At 26.8% G+C, this 17,378-nt stretch overlaps 6 protein-coding genes across 6 annotated transcripts; 2 read left to right on the top strand and 4 right to left on the bottom strand.

The window, feature by feature from the left end:
• Positions 1-221: 221 nt before the first annotated feature.
• On the bottom strand, positions 222-1,709 carry Phum_PHUM045460 (D-glucuronyl C5 epimerase, putative; the record flags this gene model as incomplete). The annotated part of the gene is made up of 5 exons (XM_002423208.1): positions 222-427; positions 710-943; positions 1,037-1,208; positions 1,286-1,411; positions 1,554-1,709. The coding sequence occupies 5 exons, from the start codon at positions 1,707-1,709 to the stop codon at positions 222-224; spliced, it is 894 nt and encodes a 297-aa protein (XP_002423253.1).
• A 501-nt stretch (positions 1,710-2,210) lies between these two features.
• Positions 2,211-3,057, top strand: Phum_PHUM045450 (protein COQ10, putative; the record flags this gene model as incomplete). The annotated part of the gene is made up of 3 exons (XM_002423207.1): positions 2,211-2,233; positions 2,314-2,481; positions 2,598-3,057. 3 exons carry the CDS (start codon positions 2,211-2,213, stop codon positions 3,055-3,057), a joined length of 651 nt encoding a protein of 216 aa, XP_002423252.1.
• A 244-nt stretch (positions 3,058-3,301) lies between these two features.
• Positions 3,302-4,010, bottom strand: Phum_PHUM045440 (peptidyl-prolyl cis-trans isomerase H, putative; the record flags this gene model as incomplete). Its single annotated transcript, XM_002423206.1, has 3 exons — positions 3,302-3,595; positions 3,672-3,848; positions 3,927-4,010. The coding sequence occupies 3 exons, from the start codon at positions 4,008-4,010 to the stop codon at positions 3,302-3,304; spliced, it is 555 nt and encodes a 184-aa protein (XP_002423251.1).
• Positions 4,011-4,275: 265 nt separating this feature from the next.
• Phum_PHUM045430 (leucine carboxyl methyltransferase, putative) lies at positions 4,276-7,023 on the top strand (the record flags this gene model as incomplete). The annotated part of the gene is made up of 11 exons (XM_002423205.1): positions 4,276-4,302; positions 4,372-4,515; positions 4,679-4,790; positions 4,848-5,022; positions 5,099-5,288; positions 5,375-5,588; positions 5,664-5,852; positions 5,933-6,219; positions 6,310-6,491; positions 6,588-6,783; positions 6,859-7,023. The coding sequence occupies 11 exons, from the start codon at positions 4,276-4,278 to the stop codon at positions 7,021-7,023; spliced, it is 1,881 nt and encodes a 626-aa protein (XP_002423250.1).
• A 306-nt stretch (positions 7,024-7,329) lies between these two features.
• On the bottom strand, positions 7,330-12,452 carry Phum_PHUM045420 (transcription factor hes-1, putative; the record flags this gene model as incomplete). Its single annotated transcript, XM_002423204.1, has 3 exons — positions 7,330-8,991; positions 11,770-11,865; positions 12,363-12,452. 3 exons carry the CDS (start codon positions 12,450-12,452, stop codon positions 7,330-7,332), a joined length of 1,848 nt encoding a protein of 615 aa, XP_002423249.1.
• A 1,480-nt stretch (positions 12,453-13,932) lies between these two features.
• Positions 13,933-15,447, bottom strand: Phum_PHUM045410 (Sterol O-acyltransferase, putative; the record flags this gene model as incomplete). The annotated part of the gene is made up of 6 exons (XM_002423203.1): positions 13,933-13,998; positions 14,113-14,255; positions 14,334-14,565; positions 14,642-14,915; positions 15,120-15,297; positions 15,375-15,447. The coding sequence occupies 6 exons, from the start codon at positions 15,445-15,447 to the stop codon at positions 13,933-13,935; spliced, it is 966 nt and encodes a 321-aa protein (XP_002423248.1).
• Between the last annotated feature and the right edge of the window lie 1,931 nt (positions 15,448-17,378).

Here is a 17,378-nt window from a genome sequence, read left to right as displayed (position 1 = left end):
GATATAAAATCCCTAATTTATCCCAAATCATAATATTGATGTAATATTTTATTTTCGAGTTCTTAACACGATTTCTTATTAATGTTTTAAAACATAATAATATTAAATTTTATTTTATGACAGCTATTTTACCAATTAAGAGAGTTAAATAGTTTAGTTTTTTATGAATAAAAATATTTTAATATTAATTACAATGATTTATAAAATAATAAATATAAACATTAATTCATTAAAATACAGAAAAGATAACAAACCTCGGCAGATATGTGTTCATCGGATGATATATAATGAAGATAAAACAATTCTTTATTATCTCTACTTTGTAATGAGACAATAAGAGAAGAATTAGATGAAAGTTTTATATCTAACTGAAGTATTAAATCTACTACATGATCCAACTTTAAAAATATGTGACTAGTTACTGTACCTGTAAAATGTATCAATTTGCTCAAAAAAAAACACTTTTAATATTTCAAAAGTCAAATAGTGATTTGTCATAGATTGAAATCTTATATCTTCTGCATATATTAATACTTATAATAATTTTTAAAAAAAATAAAATAATTAATGGCTCATTATAAAGTGTTTCAAAATTTTTTATTAATAATACTTATTAGTAAGTATTAAACTTATAATAGATAATGGTATTTTAATATAAACCCCTGAGATGTATAAAAATAAGTGAATCAGTAATAAAAAATTTTATTACCTAATGTTTGAAACTCTAAAACTACATTTTCACTATTTTCTTGTACTTTTCTAAAAAAGTTAGCATCTGGACCTGATTTAATCCAATTAGCTAATTTCTTGTCACCATCTTCTATAACTTTTCTCTTTGGTTCAGGCTCTGTTAAATTTTTACTGTAGTGGCTTAAACCAAACTGTGCTATTTGAGTTGGATAATAATAACCCTTGCTTTCCCATTGAGTAGAAATTGGAACACCTTTAAACATTATAATAGATAATGGTAACTTAAAAGATTACTTATACAATTTAAAAAAAAAAAAAATCAGTAATATTGAAGTCCATAATTTACCTTCAATGGCACTCAAACATTTCACTCTATCTCTACTTTCAACATTGTATTTATCAAAATACATAAATATTCCTCTTGGATTATATTTTCCTTTAGGGTTATTAACTCTTGAATATGTATGGGACCATTCAAACTTTTCTAAACCATCATAGTTGGCTAATTTCCCATATACCTTAAAATCATGTCTACTTTATTAAAGTGAAATTAAAAAAAAAAATAGAAAACTTGAGAGTAAAAAAAATTATATACTTCAAAATATTTGTGCAAAAATGTAAAAGGTAAATATACTTCTTCACCTTCTTTTCTACAACTGACAGAATATTCTTGATTAATTACACATTCAATCTCTTCAAAACCTGATCCTAATTTTTCAACCTAAAAAAAAAAATTTTATCAAGTTAGTTTACCATAAGAGTAATTACGTCAAAAACGATTTTTATCAAACCAAAATTTACAAAATATTTATGAGAATTATTTTTATTAATAAAAATTAAATTTTTTTTACAAAATATGATACCTGAGAGGAATAAGCTTGATCTTCAAACATGCCAAATTTGGGATTTAACTTATGCATGCTATATTTAAGATCAGAACACTTGGTCCAAAAAGATAAAATAACAAAAATTGCACTTAAAGATAGTAGCATAAGAAAAATTCTAATGTAAACCCGCATTTTAAACGTTTTTACATAAAAAAAAATAATAAAAATAAATAAAATTATTATGAATTTTTGGCAACTCTATTTGTAAAATCTTCCATGTTTGTTGTTATTTTGGTTTTAAACGTGGAAGAAGAAAATTATCAAAAGACCTTCAGGCTTAATTGGTCATGGTTTTTCAAAGCAGAAAATATAGATTTTTTGGCACGAAAATACTAGTACATTAAAAATATTTTACAAAAAAAAAATAACAAAACAATTTTCAGTAAATTTGTTTTTAAAATTTAAAATAATAGGAATTGTAATTAAATGGTGTTATTTAAGTTAATTAATTTTTTGAAAATTTAATCATCTTAGCTAAGTGAAAAAATCGCATGTCAAGTTGTAAGTTATTGATATGAAGAGTATGATTGCTAACAAATGTATACAAAATTTTTTAAAATCAAAAATTTATATTCGTTACAATCAAAGTCGTTATTATCCCTCAGTAAAAGATATTGTGTTTTTGCGTATCAGATGAGGAATTTTACATTTAGCAAGTAAGTGACCTTGGAAACTTTGATATTTAAATTTTTTGATTAAAAAAAAAATGATGTTCAAGTTTTTTTTTTAAATTTAGATTTCATCCAGTGGAAACATCTGTAATAGGTAGCAGAGATTTTAATGGTGTTGTTCATCCAGTATTGCAGTTCCAACCTTTCGATTATGCTGTCACAAGAGGCTTTTTATTATTTCGAGGAAACTTACAAGGAACAAACAAGGAATATCAAGGAAAAAAATTAGTGGGGTGAATTGAAATTGATGTCTAATTTATGTAATGCTATTACAAAACCAATTTTTCAAAACAATTTGGTTTATAATAATTTGAGTGTGTGTGAGTGTTTATTATTTTACTGATTTCAGGTATTCTGCAGACCAAATGTTTGATGTAGTAGCAGATGTTGAGAAATATCAATCATTTTTACCATTTTGTAAAAGATCCCATGTTACATTTAGAAGTAAATCCAACATAAAAGCAGATTTAATAATTGGTTTTCCACCATTAGTTGAAAGCTACACTTCGGAAGTTACATTAATTAAACCGCAACTTATTAAAGCTGTTTGTACGGAAGGAAAGCTATTTCACTATTTATTGACAATTTGGAAATTTTCACCCGGTTTAAAAAACAATGAAAATACTTGTATTATAGATTTTTATGTATCTTTTAACTTTAAATCTGCATTGCATTCTCATTTAGCAAATCTCTTTTTTAATGAATTAGTTAGACAAATGGAAAGTGCTTTCTACCAAGAAGCTCAAGTCAGATATGGAAAACCAGTTGTCAAGATGCAAACCTTAAATGTATTACAAAAAAATTCTTGACAAACATAAAAGGGTAGTAATTGTTATTAATATTGAAATTAAAAATCATATATCTTTTATTTTGAAATTATTTATTTTGAGATATAATTTAAAAGCTTTTAGTGCTAAATGCATTTTTGTAACTTTTTTTTTTTTTAGAAAAAATTTTGGCTTTCCTTTTATTAATGTAAGATTCTTTTCTTTGTTTTATTTAAAATATTGAATATTTAAAAATAAATTATTTATAAACAAGTCTATAAATTATTCACATTTGACCACACTGAGATATTGTTACTGGTATTTTGGGTTTATTATTTGGTCCTGTAGGTACATTTTCTATTTTTCTCATTACCAATAATCCATCGATAACTCTACCGAAAACGACATGTTTTCCATCTAAAAAATTACATTTGGCACAAGTGATGAAAAATTGACATCCATTAGTATCTTTACCACTATTAGCCATTGATAAAAGTCCAGGAGCATCATGTTTTAATATAAAATTTTCATCTGGAAAAGTTCCTCCTCCATAAATACTCATTAGACCAGTACCATCACCCTAAAGTGAAAAAAATTAATTAATAAATTTGAAAATTAGATATAGTTTTTATATTTTAGGTTTAACTTATACTTACATTAACAAAATCACCTGCTTGAATCATAAAATCTTTAATAACTCTATGAAAATTTGCTCCTTTATATCCAATAGGAACACCATCCTTTTTATATTCTCCAGTACAAAACTCTCTAAAATTTTCACTAGTTTTGGGTACAACGTCGGCATATAATTCCATAATCATTCTACCGATTTCCTGTAACGTATTTCAACATCAAATTTATTTAAATACATTTTATTCTAGTGTTAATTGAAAATTTATAAAGGGTATTACCGTTGTTCCAACACTAACGTCAAAAAATACAACAGGATTGTTTGGATTTCGTAACTGTGACTGAATTTGATTCCAACTAGGCATTTTTACGTTTTTCAACTAAAATATATTATGCTGACTGTAAAAAACTTAGTGACTAATAAAAATTTTTAAAAAATACTATTGAAGTTTGTTAGCTAAAAGTAAAAAAAAATTTTAAACATCTTAAAATACAATTCTCACATGTAAACAGTTAATAAATTTTTAAACTACTGCTGTTTATCTGCTTCCACGTTTCCACTCCAAAAGTAGATGTAGTAACGATTAATAAAATTTTAACTTTATTTTAAGACATTTATTATATAAAATTATGAGTAATAACGTCAATAGTACACAGGTTATAATAATTTTTTAAAATAATGTCCTCATTTTATCTTATATCAATAGAAGGTTTTCATGATTTTAGGTTCAATCAACCAACGGTGCCTGTATTATTTCAAAATGTTCAGCAGCAAGTCAAAATTACTTTAACGATATTTTTATCGAACATTTTGTACCGAAAAAAAAACTAAGAGCGTCTCTAATTAATTTAGGTTATTACACTAGGACTGTAATTGTTTATAATTTGATAAAAAATTTCATTAGCTTTTTACTTTCGAAAAATATTATTAAGGTAAATTTTATTTTACTACAACCTTCATAGTTTTTAGTTAAAGAAAACTTCTTATCAATTTATTATTACATGAATAAAAATAAAATACATTCAGTTTCAGATTGTTTCCTGTGGGGCTGGCTTTGATACTACTTTTTGGAAATTATCAGAAGCCAAACTTTTAAATAATTGTAAACTGTTTGTGGAAATTGATTTTCCAAGTATTGTTAGGAGTAAGATATCATTCATTAATCAATCAAGTGTATTGCAATCATATTTTACTAAAGTAGATAGTAAAATTTCAAATCAGAGTGTTAACCAATTAAGCAGCAATTACATTTTAGTAGAAGCAGATTTAAGTAAAATAAATGAACTTGAAACAATATTTAATGACATTAATATTGAATATAATATTCCGACATTATTTTTATCGGAATGTGTCATTACATATATGCATGTTGAAAAGTGAGAGTTGTCAACCAATTTAAATTTATATTAATAAAAACCTTTTACAATATATATTTATTTGTGGATTTTTTAGATCTAATCAATTGCTTGAATGGATAGCTAAAAAATTTCAAAATGGAGCATTTATTAATTATGAACAAATTCATCCAAATGATGGTTTTGGCACAATCATGCTTAAGCATTTTGATAAACTTCAAAGTTCACTTTTTTCAGTTAAAAAATATCCGGATTGTGATTCTCATTACTTGAGATATAAAAATTTAGTATGTTTTATAATTATTTTAAGTTTATTTTTTTTTTTATAAATCTTTGTATTATTTTCTATATATTAGGTTTAATTATGTTTTAGGGATTTCAAAATAATGTGTCTCTGTCTGAGTGGGATGCTTTTATGTTTTTGACTACTGAAAATGAAAGGCAAAATGCTTATTCGAAAGAAATATTTGATGAATTTGAAGAATTTCACAATAAATGTGTTCATTATGTTGTTGGAATAGCAGGAAATCAAAAATCATCTGAATGGATTGATTCTTTACCTTTTTATTCTTTGAAACAATTTAAAGGTTTATTAATTTTAAATAATTTTTTCTACAACACTGTGTTTAATGTTAATACTTAAAATTTTTCCTAATTTTTAGATGATAGAAAGAGATTGATATTAAATTATTTAGAAAGTAATATTGAACTTTTTAGACATTCATCTTTCAAATTGAATAAAGGAAAATATATATATTTAGTTGGTGGCAGTAAAAGTAAGAAAAGGAATTCAGATGTTTTTAGAATTGATTTATCGAATAATCTTAATTCAGAAATAATTAATGTTATAAGTAAGTGACAATGTTGCCAAATTTAAAAAGATATAAAATCAATTTCCCTAAAGTAGAAAATAATTTTTTTTTTTTTTCAGCAAATAATATCAAAGTACAATTGGATAGAGTTTATGGAAGTCTTACTAATTTTCGACTAAAGGAATCAAATTTTTGTTGTATGTATGGGGGTAGAACAAGTCCATCAGTAATAGCTAATAATGGATCTCTAGTTCTATTTGAAATTTTAAACGATTCATTCATTTTGAAATTAATCATTCCTCTTGAAAATATTACTCCACTTTATCGGAGTTCATTGATTTCTTGCACCTTGAACGATAATCAAGTTGAGTGTTTGATTTTTGGAGGAAGATCCGGGGATATTAATGTGAGATTAATTTATAATCCTTTTTAAAAGTTGTTACACATTCATGTTTAGTAGGAAAAAAGAAAAAAAAAACTTTATGATTATTTCCAGGTTTCGTCAGCAGACCTCATAAAACTTAATTTTAGTTTAAATGATAAAAATAATTTGGATTATTCTTACAAAGTTTTAAAAAAAACCAATGAAAATTGGCCTTGTTGTAGAATGTCACAAAGCATGGCGTGTTGGGAAAGGAATAAATCAGTTCTAATGTCATGCGGTATGAAAATCAATTCGTCAATTATATTAAATGACATTTGGTAAGTGAAAATAAATTTTATACCGAGAAAAAAAAAAAATTTTGTGATAAACATTTATCGAAATTAAATTAGGAAATGGGATTGCACGGAAGAAAAATGGGAACAGGTTAATATAAAGGGAAATGTTTTACCGAGATACGGTCACACTTCGCATATAATAAACGATGAACTTTTTTTAATCGGTGGAGTCAATACTTTAACCGGTTTACAACCCGGAATATCTAAAATTAATTTAAATAATTTAACGGCAATCGAATATTCATTGGAAGTAAGTCAAACTGAAAACAAATTTATTTACTTTATGAAATTTGTCTTTAACACAATACAAGGTATTTATTTCTAGGCTCGCGGACCTCATCCCGTCTTATTTTTCAATCATTCGACGGAAGTCATAGAGGAAAAGAATGTAAAAAAAATTTTAATACTCGGAGGCGGTGGAAATTGTTTTTCTTTCGGAACTTATTTGAATCAAGGGATTTATTCGATAAATTTAAATGAATTTTCCTGATGAGATTTTTCTTCATTGTGATGAAAACTTTAAATTAAAATCATGAATGCTCAATAAAAAAATTTTTATTTATAAAAAGTACGCCATTGATTTTTTTCTTTTTTGTAAAATTCACTAAAAAATCTTTACTAAACTTCAAAAAAAAATGAACTTGAGGCGTTTTTTTTTAATAATAATTTACAAATTATAATTTAAAAAAAAGTAAAACCTATCAATAATTAATCAATAGTCAATAAAAATATAAAGAAAAGAGAAAGAAGTAAAAATTTAAAAAAAAGAAAAAAATTTTCACAGAGTAAATAAATTTCACCAAGGTCTCCACATATCCTTTTGTGAAGAAACACTCATTTGTATTTCCTTATTATTTTCTTTAGTATTGTTTTTAGATGAATCTTCAACAATAACTGAAATTCTTTTGCAACGATTTTTATTATTTTGTTCACTTTTCGATTGATCGTCTGTGAGAGTGACGTTAAGGGAAATCCTTTGAATTTTATTTTGAGGTTCGGCGGAAGTCGTGGCAGGAATCATGTCAGACGATTCGTTATGAAACGATCGTTTACCATTTTTATATAAATTTTCTGTGATTTTAGTTGTTGTCGTCGTCGCTGTCGTTTCTTCTTGAGATGAAGTGAGTTTACCGTTCGTAGAAACGGTATAATCCCTTCCCGGATAATTGTTCACATCGTTATTTTCATCTCTTTTTGAAATGTTATCAAATGCCGTATCAGGTTTACCAACATCCGAATAACTACTTTCGACATTTGAATAATATCTGGAAAATTTATGTGGCGACGATTTCTGATATAATTTATTGGGATTTATGGTGAAATTAGGATTGGGTTTGTGTTGAATTTGCAACGGAGTTTTAATTTCATTAACATTTTTCGATAAACTTATGTGTGCCTTCAAATGACTATTTGGTATGTCGACGTGAAAAGGTTTGAATCCACTTTCAACGGTTTCTTCTTTGATTTGAGTGAATGACGTTGTCGAATCGGCAGCATTTCTTTGAAAAGACGAAGAACTTGCTCTCTGTGATATTTTATTATCGTAATCAGATTCATCCAGGGATTTACACGGGAACGTTTCATATTTATCATAATTTCGACTTCCTTCGTGTAAATCTTGACCGTTGGTTAAATTTGAATTTTTGTACTCTTGATTATCAGTCATGGTTTTACCACCGTTTAAACTTTCGGTAACTTTAAAATTATAATTTTGATTGTACGATGATTGATCTGTTGATCTGTTCAAATAAGACGAAGATTTCAAATCGTCTTTTTCCGACAAATTGGGTTCTTTTTTAATTATATCAGCCGTCGAAGTCGGAGATGGATACTCTTGATTTTTATTAACGGCTGTAAAAGCGCTCGGATAATTCGATGTAGAATTTAAAGTTCCTCCCAAAATCGGATTTAATACAGAGGTCACGTTTGTATTTGAAGAAAATTGAAAAGTGTTTCCTGCGGTTGCATTAAGAAACGTCGACATGTGATTTGAATTGGGTACCAAAAGAGCAAGTTCTCCCGTTGGTAACCTACTCGGAATCAAATGCAAACCGTTCGGTATTTGTATTCTTTCAACGTTTTGATTATTATTATTATTATTGTTTACATCTTCCGGTATCGCAGGCACATTAGGTAGAACAATTGTATTTTTATCACAGTTTTGATTAAACGTTGAAAACATACTTTGATGCGGAAACGTGGATATGTGTTGTATACTCGATACGCATCTGTGCAAATGAGCCGTCAATCTTTGTTTAACACCATTATCAACACCATCCAAACGTGATATGTATCTGCTCACTTCAGCAGCACATTCATCGAATCCATTTTTGAATCTCATAATAACACCAGGATCTGCAGCAACAGCCGATGCTAATTGTTGACGTTGAATTTGCTGAAGATGTTTAACAGTCATTTCCAATATGTCGGCTTTTTCTAATTTCGAATGTCTTGCAGGCTACAAAAAAAAAAGTCACACACTTCAATTAAACGAACAACAACAACAATTAACAACAATTTAATTATTTGCAAATGGCGTAGTAGAACTTAAAAAAAAAAAAAAACGTTTAAAAAATGTTGCGTGTTTTTTTTTAGTACCTAACAAAAAAAATTAACTATTATTTGTAAATTGTTAATTAACGATAGTTAAATTTTTGCCTTAATATCAAAGCCAGGAATAAAGCAGTTCATTAATTAACAGTTAAACGTTAACCAAAACGACTAAATTAACAAAAATTAGGTATTAACGACGACGACTCCCAAAAAAAACAACCTGACTTGGAATAAAAATTGTAACAATTTTCATAATGACGATGATGAAAACCGCAATTCAAAAAAAAAAAAAAAATTTTTTTTAAATTATTTAGATGGGAAAATTAATAAATATTAGCCTCTCTTAAATAATTTTTTTTTCCAGTCGGACAATCCTTCTTGAAATTCACACACACACAAAACTTCTTCTCCATAACGGAGGAAAGAAAAAAGTTTGGAAAAATATGAATGAGCGTGGGAACGATGATGTCACTCTCACTAGGTTTAATGAAAAATAAAAAAATAATTTCTCACGATTATCTTATGGAAAGAAAACACTATGAGAAAGGTAGTACGAACCAGGTTCCAGACAGAAGGCTCCTCCAGCTGTCACTAAAGAAACACTAATAAAGCCCCCCTTCCCCTCCCTCCCCTCCTCCCGTGCACTTGTTAACTTCCGTTTGATTTAATTTTTTTTTTTTTTTAAAGGCCGATCATTCAGGTATTTTCATTCAGGTATCGGTTTTTTTTTTTTTTTTTTTTTTTTAAATTTAAGTGTCAAGTGTATATTTATCCTTTTCCTTTTTAATTTTTTTTATTTACTTTTATTTTTTTATTTATATTTTACCATCATCGTTTTATTTGCGGTTTATAAATTATTTTTCCTTCAAGTTGTTTATTTTTTTTCCAATCTTTTTAACGACTTGATGACATCACCCCCCTGGGAATGTTCAACGGGATGCTGACGGCAAGTGTCACTTTAATTCATCGTTTTGTTCATCTGGAATTGTTGTCCATACCTTAAAAAAATTTTTGGAAAAGGTTGTGTATCCCAACAAACTTTTAAAAATTTTTTAATTTTAGAGCTTTCGGATTTTCGATCCCCATTTTTTACAACTATTATTATTATTTTTTTTTTTTACGGTTGTTTAACATCTTTATGACTTAAATACCGTTCGGCATTATTATTATTTTTTTTTTAAATTTTTGCCGAAGGAAACAGCGATCCTTTACTAGAAAACAAAAACAAAAACATAAAAACGTGAGAACCACCAAGGGTTCAATCGAAAATTGAAACATATAAAAACAATCGTGCCGATAAATAATAAATGGGCGAAATTTGTTTTGTTACAATTTAAACCCGGCACGTGAGAACAAACGTTTTTTAAACGTAAGTTGACTGGAAAAATAACGTTGATTTCAATATAAAAACAAATCATTTAAAATTTTTTTTAAGACACGTGAGAATTTGCGGTTGTAAATCGTAAGATGTTTGAATTACAGGTAAAGTTAACATGATGTAAAAGGATTTTTTGGGTCGTGAGAGTCGTGCGAAGACACGTGGAAACGTGGCAGAATTCTCTTAAAAATCATTCGAATCTCCTCATGCACAAGTCATGCAAGTCCAACAGAGGGTGGGAATTTTATTATTATTATTATTATTATTCTCAATAACAATAAGAGTGATACGGTTTTTCTTTGTTCCAAGATGTAAACAAAAAGATGGGTTGTTTTTCTTTCCCTATTTTCTTAACATAATTTTCATACTACCCATTTTTTTTTCTTCTTTATTTTCATCTTAAAAAAAAGATTCTCGCGTGGAACCCTCGAGACAACCACCACCACCACCCCATCTCTTATTTTCTTCGTGGGAATTATCAAACCCCCGGATGACAACAACTTTTACCTTAGAAGAATTTTCCCCTCAGGTTTTTCGGATGTTACACAAGTTCACGGTTCGTTTCCTTTTATTTTCCTTTATAACCTTTTTACATTAAGAAAAAAAATTGCAACTCGTTCATTTGTTTGTTTTTACTTTTTTATAACACCCTCTTTTTTTTTTTTTAATTTCCCTTTCATGAGAATTATTTAATGCCACGAAAAAGTCGAAGAAAGAAAGAGTTATCCGCCATGTTTCTTTGTTTTTTCAATCGAATTAAACGATGATGAGTAAATAAATTAATTATTGATGAAATTCCACGACAAATTTAAATTTCTTTTTTTTTTTTTAAATCACGTTACTACTATTATTATTATGAGAAATATAATAAATCCATCATCCCTTTTAATTTCATCCCTCGTAACAACAACTCAAACTTAATTTTCATTCGATTGAAATATAAATTTTTTTTTTTTTTACCTTTTTGATTTCTTTTTTTTTTAAAGACTTGGTTTGTTGGTTTCACCCTCTGAATTACACCCCTTAAAACAGTTCGTAGTAATTTTTTTTTTCTTTTCTTCTTTTTTTTTTTTTAAATACAATTAATACCTATGGACGTGTTGCAAAAAAAAAAAAAAAAAATCAAAGAACCAAAATCGCCCCATTAAAATCTTTTTAACATTTCCCACGTTCGAAGAAGAACGACTCGGGAGTTCATTCAGGTCATTTTATTATTATTATTATTATTATCATCATCATCATCATCATCGGTATAACTTTATGGGAATTTTATATAAAAATTTTTCCTTGTGTTTATATACTCACATCTTTTTTCATGGCATCCAAAATTAAAGTTTTCAATTCGTTGAGACAATGATTGATTCGAGCTCTTCTTCTTTTTTCCATTATCGGTTTGTTACTCTGAAAAGAGAGAGAGAGAGAGAGAGAAATTAATTAATGATAATGATAATAATGAAATTAATATAATTTTTAAAAAAAATTTTAAATCGTTCCAGCAGCAAAAAAAAATCCGCGACAGCGTCCGGCCGTTCCAATAAAATCCAGCTCGCGAATGATTTTTTTTTTTTCTCACAAATTTTCCATTTTTTTTTTTCGTCTGCTCCTCGTCGGAAAATAGTTTTTCTCACGGTTAAAATATTATTTTTTTAACCGACTCATTCGAAGTCCGATTAAGAAGAAAATTCAAAGTGAGCGAACGAAAAAAATGTCGAATCATTGTCGAAGAAGCGGGGAAAAAATTCTGGAGGAGAATATTTTACCCGCTTTGGGGGCGTTAATGACGTCATTACTTAACTTAAACGTTAAAAACTTGCGGCCACTGCGGATTTTGAAAAAAAATTTTTTTTTGTCGTCTGCATATTGTCAAAAAATTAAATAATAATAATTATTATGACTACCTTTCTTTGTTCTGCTTTCGACATTGTCCTTTGATTTGTCGCCACTTGTACGACGGGTGGCCTTTCAAATTCATCTTCGCTCACCGGCATCCTTTTTTTTTGTATTTAATTATCGTATAATTATTATATAATAATTTTTATTAAAACCTTTTTCACTTTTATTTAAAAAAAAAATTTTTCTTTCATTATTTCAAAAGTTTTCATTCACTTATACATATCACTTAACAGTTTAAAATCAACATAAAAAAAAAAAAAAACAGCGAGAGAAAAACGATTAAGGCACGCAAAAAAAAAAAAAAAATTAATAACCAAAACGAAAAAAAAATTTTAATAAAAAAAAGCCTTAAATAAAAAACAACGAAACAACAACAACAACGACAAACGACAAACGAAAAACTCAAAAAAATTTTATATTAACAATAATAATAGTGAGGAGACCAATTCCTCGACATGATAAAACGATACTGAGTAGATTCCTTCAGTTAAAAGTTCCCACGTTGGTTCCTTCTGTTGTTTATGTTACACGGGAAGGGAAGGTGAAGAAGTGAAGAGGAGGAGGGGGAGAAGGGAGAAGTGAGGGGAAATAAAGAGTGTATTATTTATGAGAGGGAAGAGGAGAGGGAAGGGAAGGTTGTGTGAGTAGTCAATTCGGCACCGGTAGGTTGTGAGTTCCCTTGGTCCACTTTTTTTTTTAACGTTCCCTCTTCTTTTTTTTTTCTTTCCTCCCTATTTCTCTCTCTCTCTTTCTCACTCATTCGTTTTGGTCATTTGATAATTTTTTTTTTATCAAATTAATTTTTTTTTCTCTCTCTCCGGTTTTTATTAACAAAAATGAAACTTATTTACATTTACGATTTAAAAAAAAAAATAAAAAATTTATTTATTTATTTATTTAAAAAAAAAAAAAATTTGTTTGTCATCATCGTATAGTTAAAAAATAATAATAATATTACGTAGAGAAAATTTATATATAATAATAATAATAATAATAATAATAATAATAATAATAAAAACATAGTCGAAATTCGTATTTGAAAGAGATAAAAGATGATAATATTTGATTACAGGTAAACAAACTGTTGATTAAATTACGCTTATGTTTACTTAACGTTAAATCATTTGTATAACATTCTCGCTTATGTTTACCTTATGCACGGAGTAAATCATTTAAAAATTTCTAAAATGATTTACACCGACTTATCACAAGTCGTACACACACGCGAATGCAAGTGTGGGAATTTTTTTCCCTGCTTGTCGGTAGCCCTACGATTAATTTCCCTCGTTTCCCCGTCCACCCCATTTTTTGTTTTTTTTGTTTACTTTTTTTTTTATTGTTAAAATTTCGGCATGTAATTTGCAACAACGACAACAAAAAAAAGAAGAATTGTTTTTAACAAATTCAATTTTATTGTTTAATATAAACTTTTTCTTTTTTTAATAAATATTTTTACAAAAAATTATTTTTGTATTACCTGAGCAAATGAATATTTTTATTTACAATAATATAAATATAAAAATTATTACAAAGAATTAATAATAATAATAATTTATTTTTTATTAAATAAATTTATTAACTCGTACCTGAATGACTGCACGTCCATGATCTGGGTGTGAAAAAATCTTTTATTGGAGAATTCTAAAACAAAAAAAAAAAAAAATTATTAGTTTTATTTAAATTTAAAATTTTCTGTTTGTTTTTCCCCCCCAATTCGTTTTATTAAAAAAAAATAATAATGATAATAAGTCTTACAATTAATTGAGGACAATTAATTCTTGCATAATATTCTAACATGTATAAACTACCACAACATCCGGTACCGAGAAAAATTCCCAACCATAAAAGCATGTTACCAATTACCGACTCACGTTTTTTAGGTATAAAAACCAAACAAGCTGGAAAAGAAAATTTTTTTTGTGTCATTTATTAAATATATACATATATATATAAATAAATCAATTAATAAAACTTACTCCCGATAATTCCAAAAACGATAAAAAGTACTGGATAACAAAATTTAAATGTAAATGCTAATATGTATTCGTGAAAGAGTGCGGATATAATGAACACCATCCACGTGGAAACTGTTTTTTTTTTAGTTAAATTTTCCGTACCATCTTTATAAACAAACGCATACAACCAATCATGGACGACGACATTCCATGTTTTATAATATTCGGCAAAAGAAGAAGAATTCCACCAATCCTGAATTTTAACAAAAAACAAATCGAAACGTTTAATTTTTTGTTAGTTGATGACAAACCTTACGTAATAATAGTACCTGATAGAACATTCTATCTGCAAAACGTAAAATTTCAGCAAATGCATTCATCCAAGAATGTAAAAAAGAATAAAAACCGCAAAGGAAAACAAAAACGCATGGAACGTTATTATTAAAAAAAATAATCAATAATTCTTCTGTTGTTATTTTTATTTTTCCAAAATTTTTAACCGATGGTATTAAATAATTTTCCCATATGAAAGACAGATAAAAAATAACCGCAATTATTTCAATGAAATGTTTCATGACGATTTTCCAACGGATTTTTGAATTCCTAATAAAAAAACATACGAAATCGATAATAATGATAACAATAGGAAAATAAAATAAAATTTTTTATTACCTCGGATATTCGTCTCTGTAAATCAATGTCGGAGCAAATAAAAAATATAAATACGTTTTAAAATTTGGATAATTTTTAACGGTTTTACTATTATTATTATTATTATTATTATCATTCGTGTATCTCGGTACGCACGTTCTCACAAATGAATAAGTTTTCATAATGAATCGTATTTGTTCCATCAAAAGTGAAAATGATATTGCAATGGCAAGCCTTTCATGCATGATGACGTAAGCAGGAATAATTAAAAATAAAATATTGTAAAAGGTTATCGATAAGAAAAACATCAAATCCCACATTTTCCTATATCCGGCTGGAAAAATAAAATTTTTTCTGTTACACGTGCTTTTCACGTGTTTATCATTTTAATTGTATTATATGATAACGTACGTTTTGTTATTCGTTTCCGGTTGTTTGCCCAATATTTAAAAACGAAATAAATTAAAAATGTCGCGATTTGCATTAAAATCCATATAGTTCCAGCCAATGGTAATGATTGAAAATTCCAATAAATTAAATTAAATCCCAAATTGATTCTGGATCGGAAAAACCAAAAATTTTGTTTTTTAAATAAAAAATATTAAAAAAAAAAAAAAGTAAATTTTAATGATGATGATGATGATGATTACTCACTTTCCTAGTTTTATGACGTCATAAACAGCCGTATTAATAAATAAATTAATTAGAAATGCAATGAAAATATGATAAATGGTGCTAATGTGATTAACTTTAAACAAATCGGTTAAAAGTGAATTTCTCGGTTCGAAAGATTTTTCGTGAAATCCTCCATATTTGTATGATTTTCTAAAATAAATTTAGATAAAAAGAAAGAAAAAAAATTGCCAACAACAAAACAAGGAGGAGGAGGGGGAGGAGGAGGATGAAAATATGAATGGATTCGATTGGATGATGAAATTTTTTTTTTTTTATCCGGATGCTGGAATTCGATGTGTTGGTGAATTTCCTGTCGTACATTTTTCAGTTTCCGGTTTTTGTTGTCCTAACTGTTTATTATAAATAGGATGTAACAGGTGGATAAACCATCGGGAGATATCAAAGGGTACCTTTAAAATAAAACCAGGTGTCCTCCCTCCATTACTCATTTAAATTTTTTTTTTTTTAAATTCGAATGATTCCAGTACTATATCAAGGGGTTAGAGGTCATGATGACGATAAAGGATTCATCCATCAGTCGATGTAAATTATTATTATTATTATTAATTAGGGGATATATAAAGTTAAAATTCGTACACCTGGATAATTTTGTACGTATCGTCGTGTAAACCGCATTTTATTTTTTTTCTAATAATCTTACTTGGAATTTTTTTCTCCAGAACTTTCTCCAGTTGATAAATTTAAACGGCTTTGTTGAATTATACTTTCGCTTTCTACGACTCCGACAATATTTTTAGTAAATTCGTTTAAATCATTTTCTAATTTTTTTCTAATTTTAATTTTTTCTTTTTCTGTTGTTTTTTTTAACAAATCAACAAACGCGTCTGCAACATTATTATTATTATTATTGTTGTTGTTGTTGTTGTCGTTGTTGGCAAAAAATTTATCCTTTTCCAAATTATTATCTTTAAGTCTTCCTAAAATTAAAAAAAAAAAAAAAAAATTAAAATTATTATAAATATTTTTATAATTCTTAACGAAAATGAAAAAATCGATATTATTATTATTATGTCAAAATAAATATTCGAAAATAATAATAATAATAATAACAATAATTGTTTACAGGTTTGTTTAAAGGTCGCAGACCGCTCTGTTAATGTTTATGTTTAAAGCTTAATCATTTTTAATGATAATAATTGTAAACAAAAAATAAAAAAATTTTATTCTTTTCAGACTTTTCTTTTTTTTTTTTTTTTTAAATATTATTAAAACGTTTGTCATAATAATAATAATAATAATAATAATAATAATACTTATCGAACAGAAAAAAACAAGCAAAATAGTTAAGTTTTTTTTTTAAATCAATCAATCAATCAATCACGTTATTTTATCGATATTGTATTGATTATAACACAATCATTTTTAAATATAATTTAATACAAGTTTAAATTTTTTTTTTTTTTTTTTAAATGAATTTGACACCTCTTAAAAATGTATCAAATGTCACAATGAGTTTTTCATAGTTTTTTTTTTTTTTTTTAAGGACAATAAATTATTATGTAATAATAATAATAATAATAATAAACGAATGAATGAATGAAATAAAAATAGGGGGGGGTAAAGAATAAAAAAAAATTTCATTCATTTTACAAAAATTTTTTTAACGGTACATTTTTTTATTTATTAAACGAAAATCTTATAATATTTAATTTAAAGTAATCGTATAAAAAATTGATTGATTGATTGATTGATTATCTGTCAAGACGGGATTAGAGATAA

This window comes from Pediculus humanus, genomic scaffold (genome assembly GCF_000006295.1).
Source record: "Pediculus humanus corporis 1103172107395 genomic scaffold, whole genome shotgun sequence".
NCBI lineage: Eukaryota > Metazoa > Arthropoda > Insecta > Psocodea > Pediculidae > Pediculus > Pediculus humanus.
The sequence above is the reverse complement of the archived record's forward strand: the minus strand, read 5'-3'. Positions and strand labels throughout refer to the sequence as shown.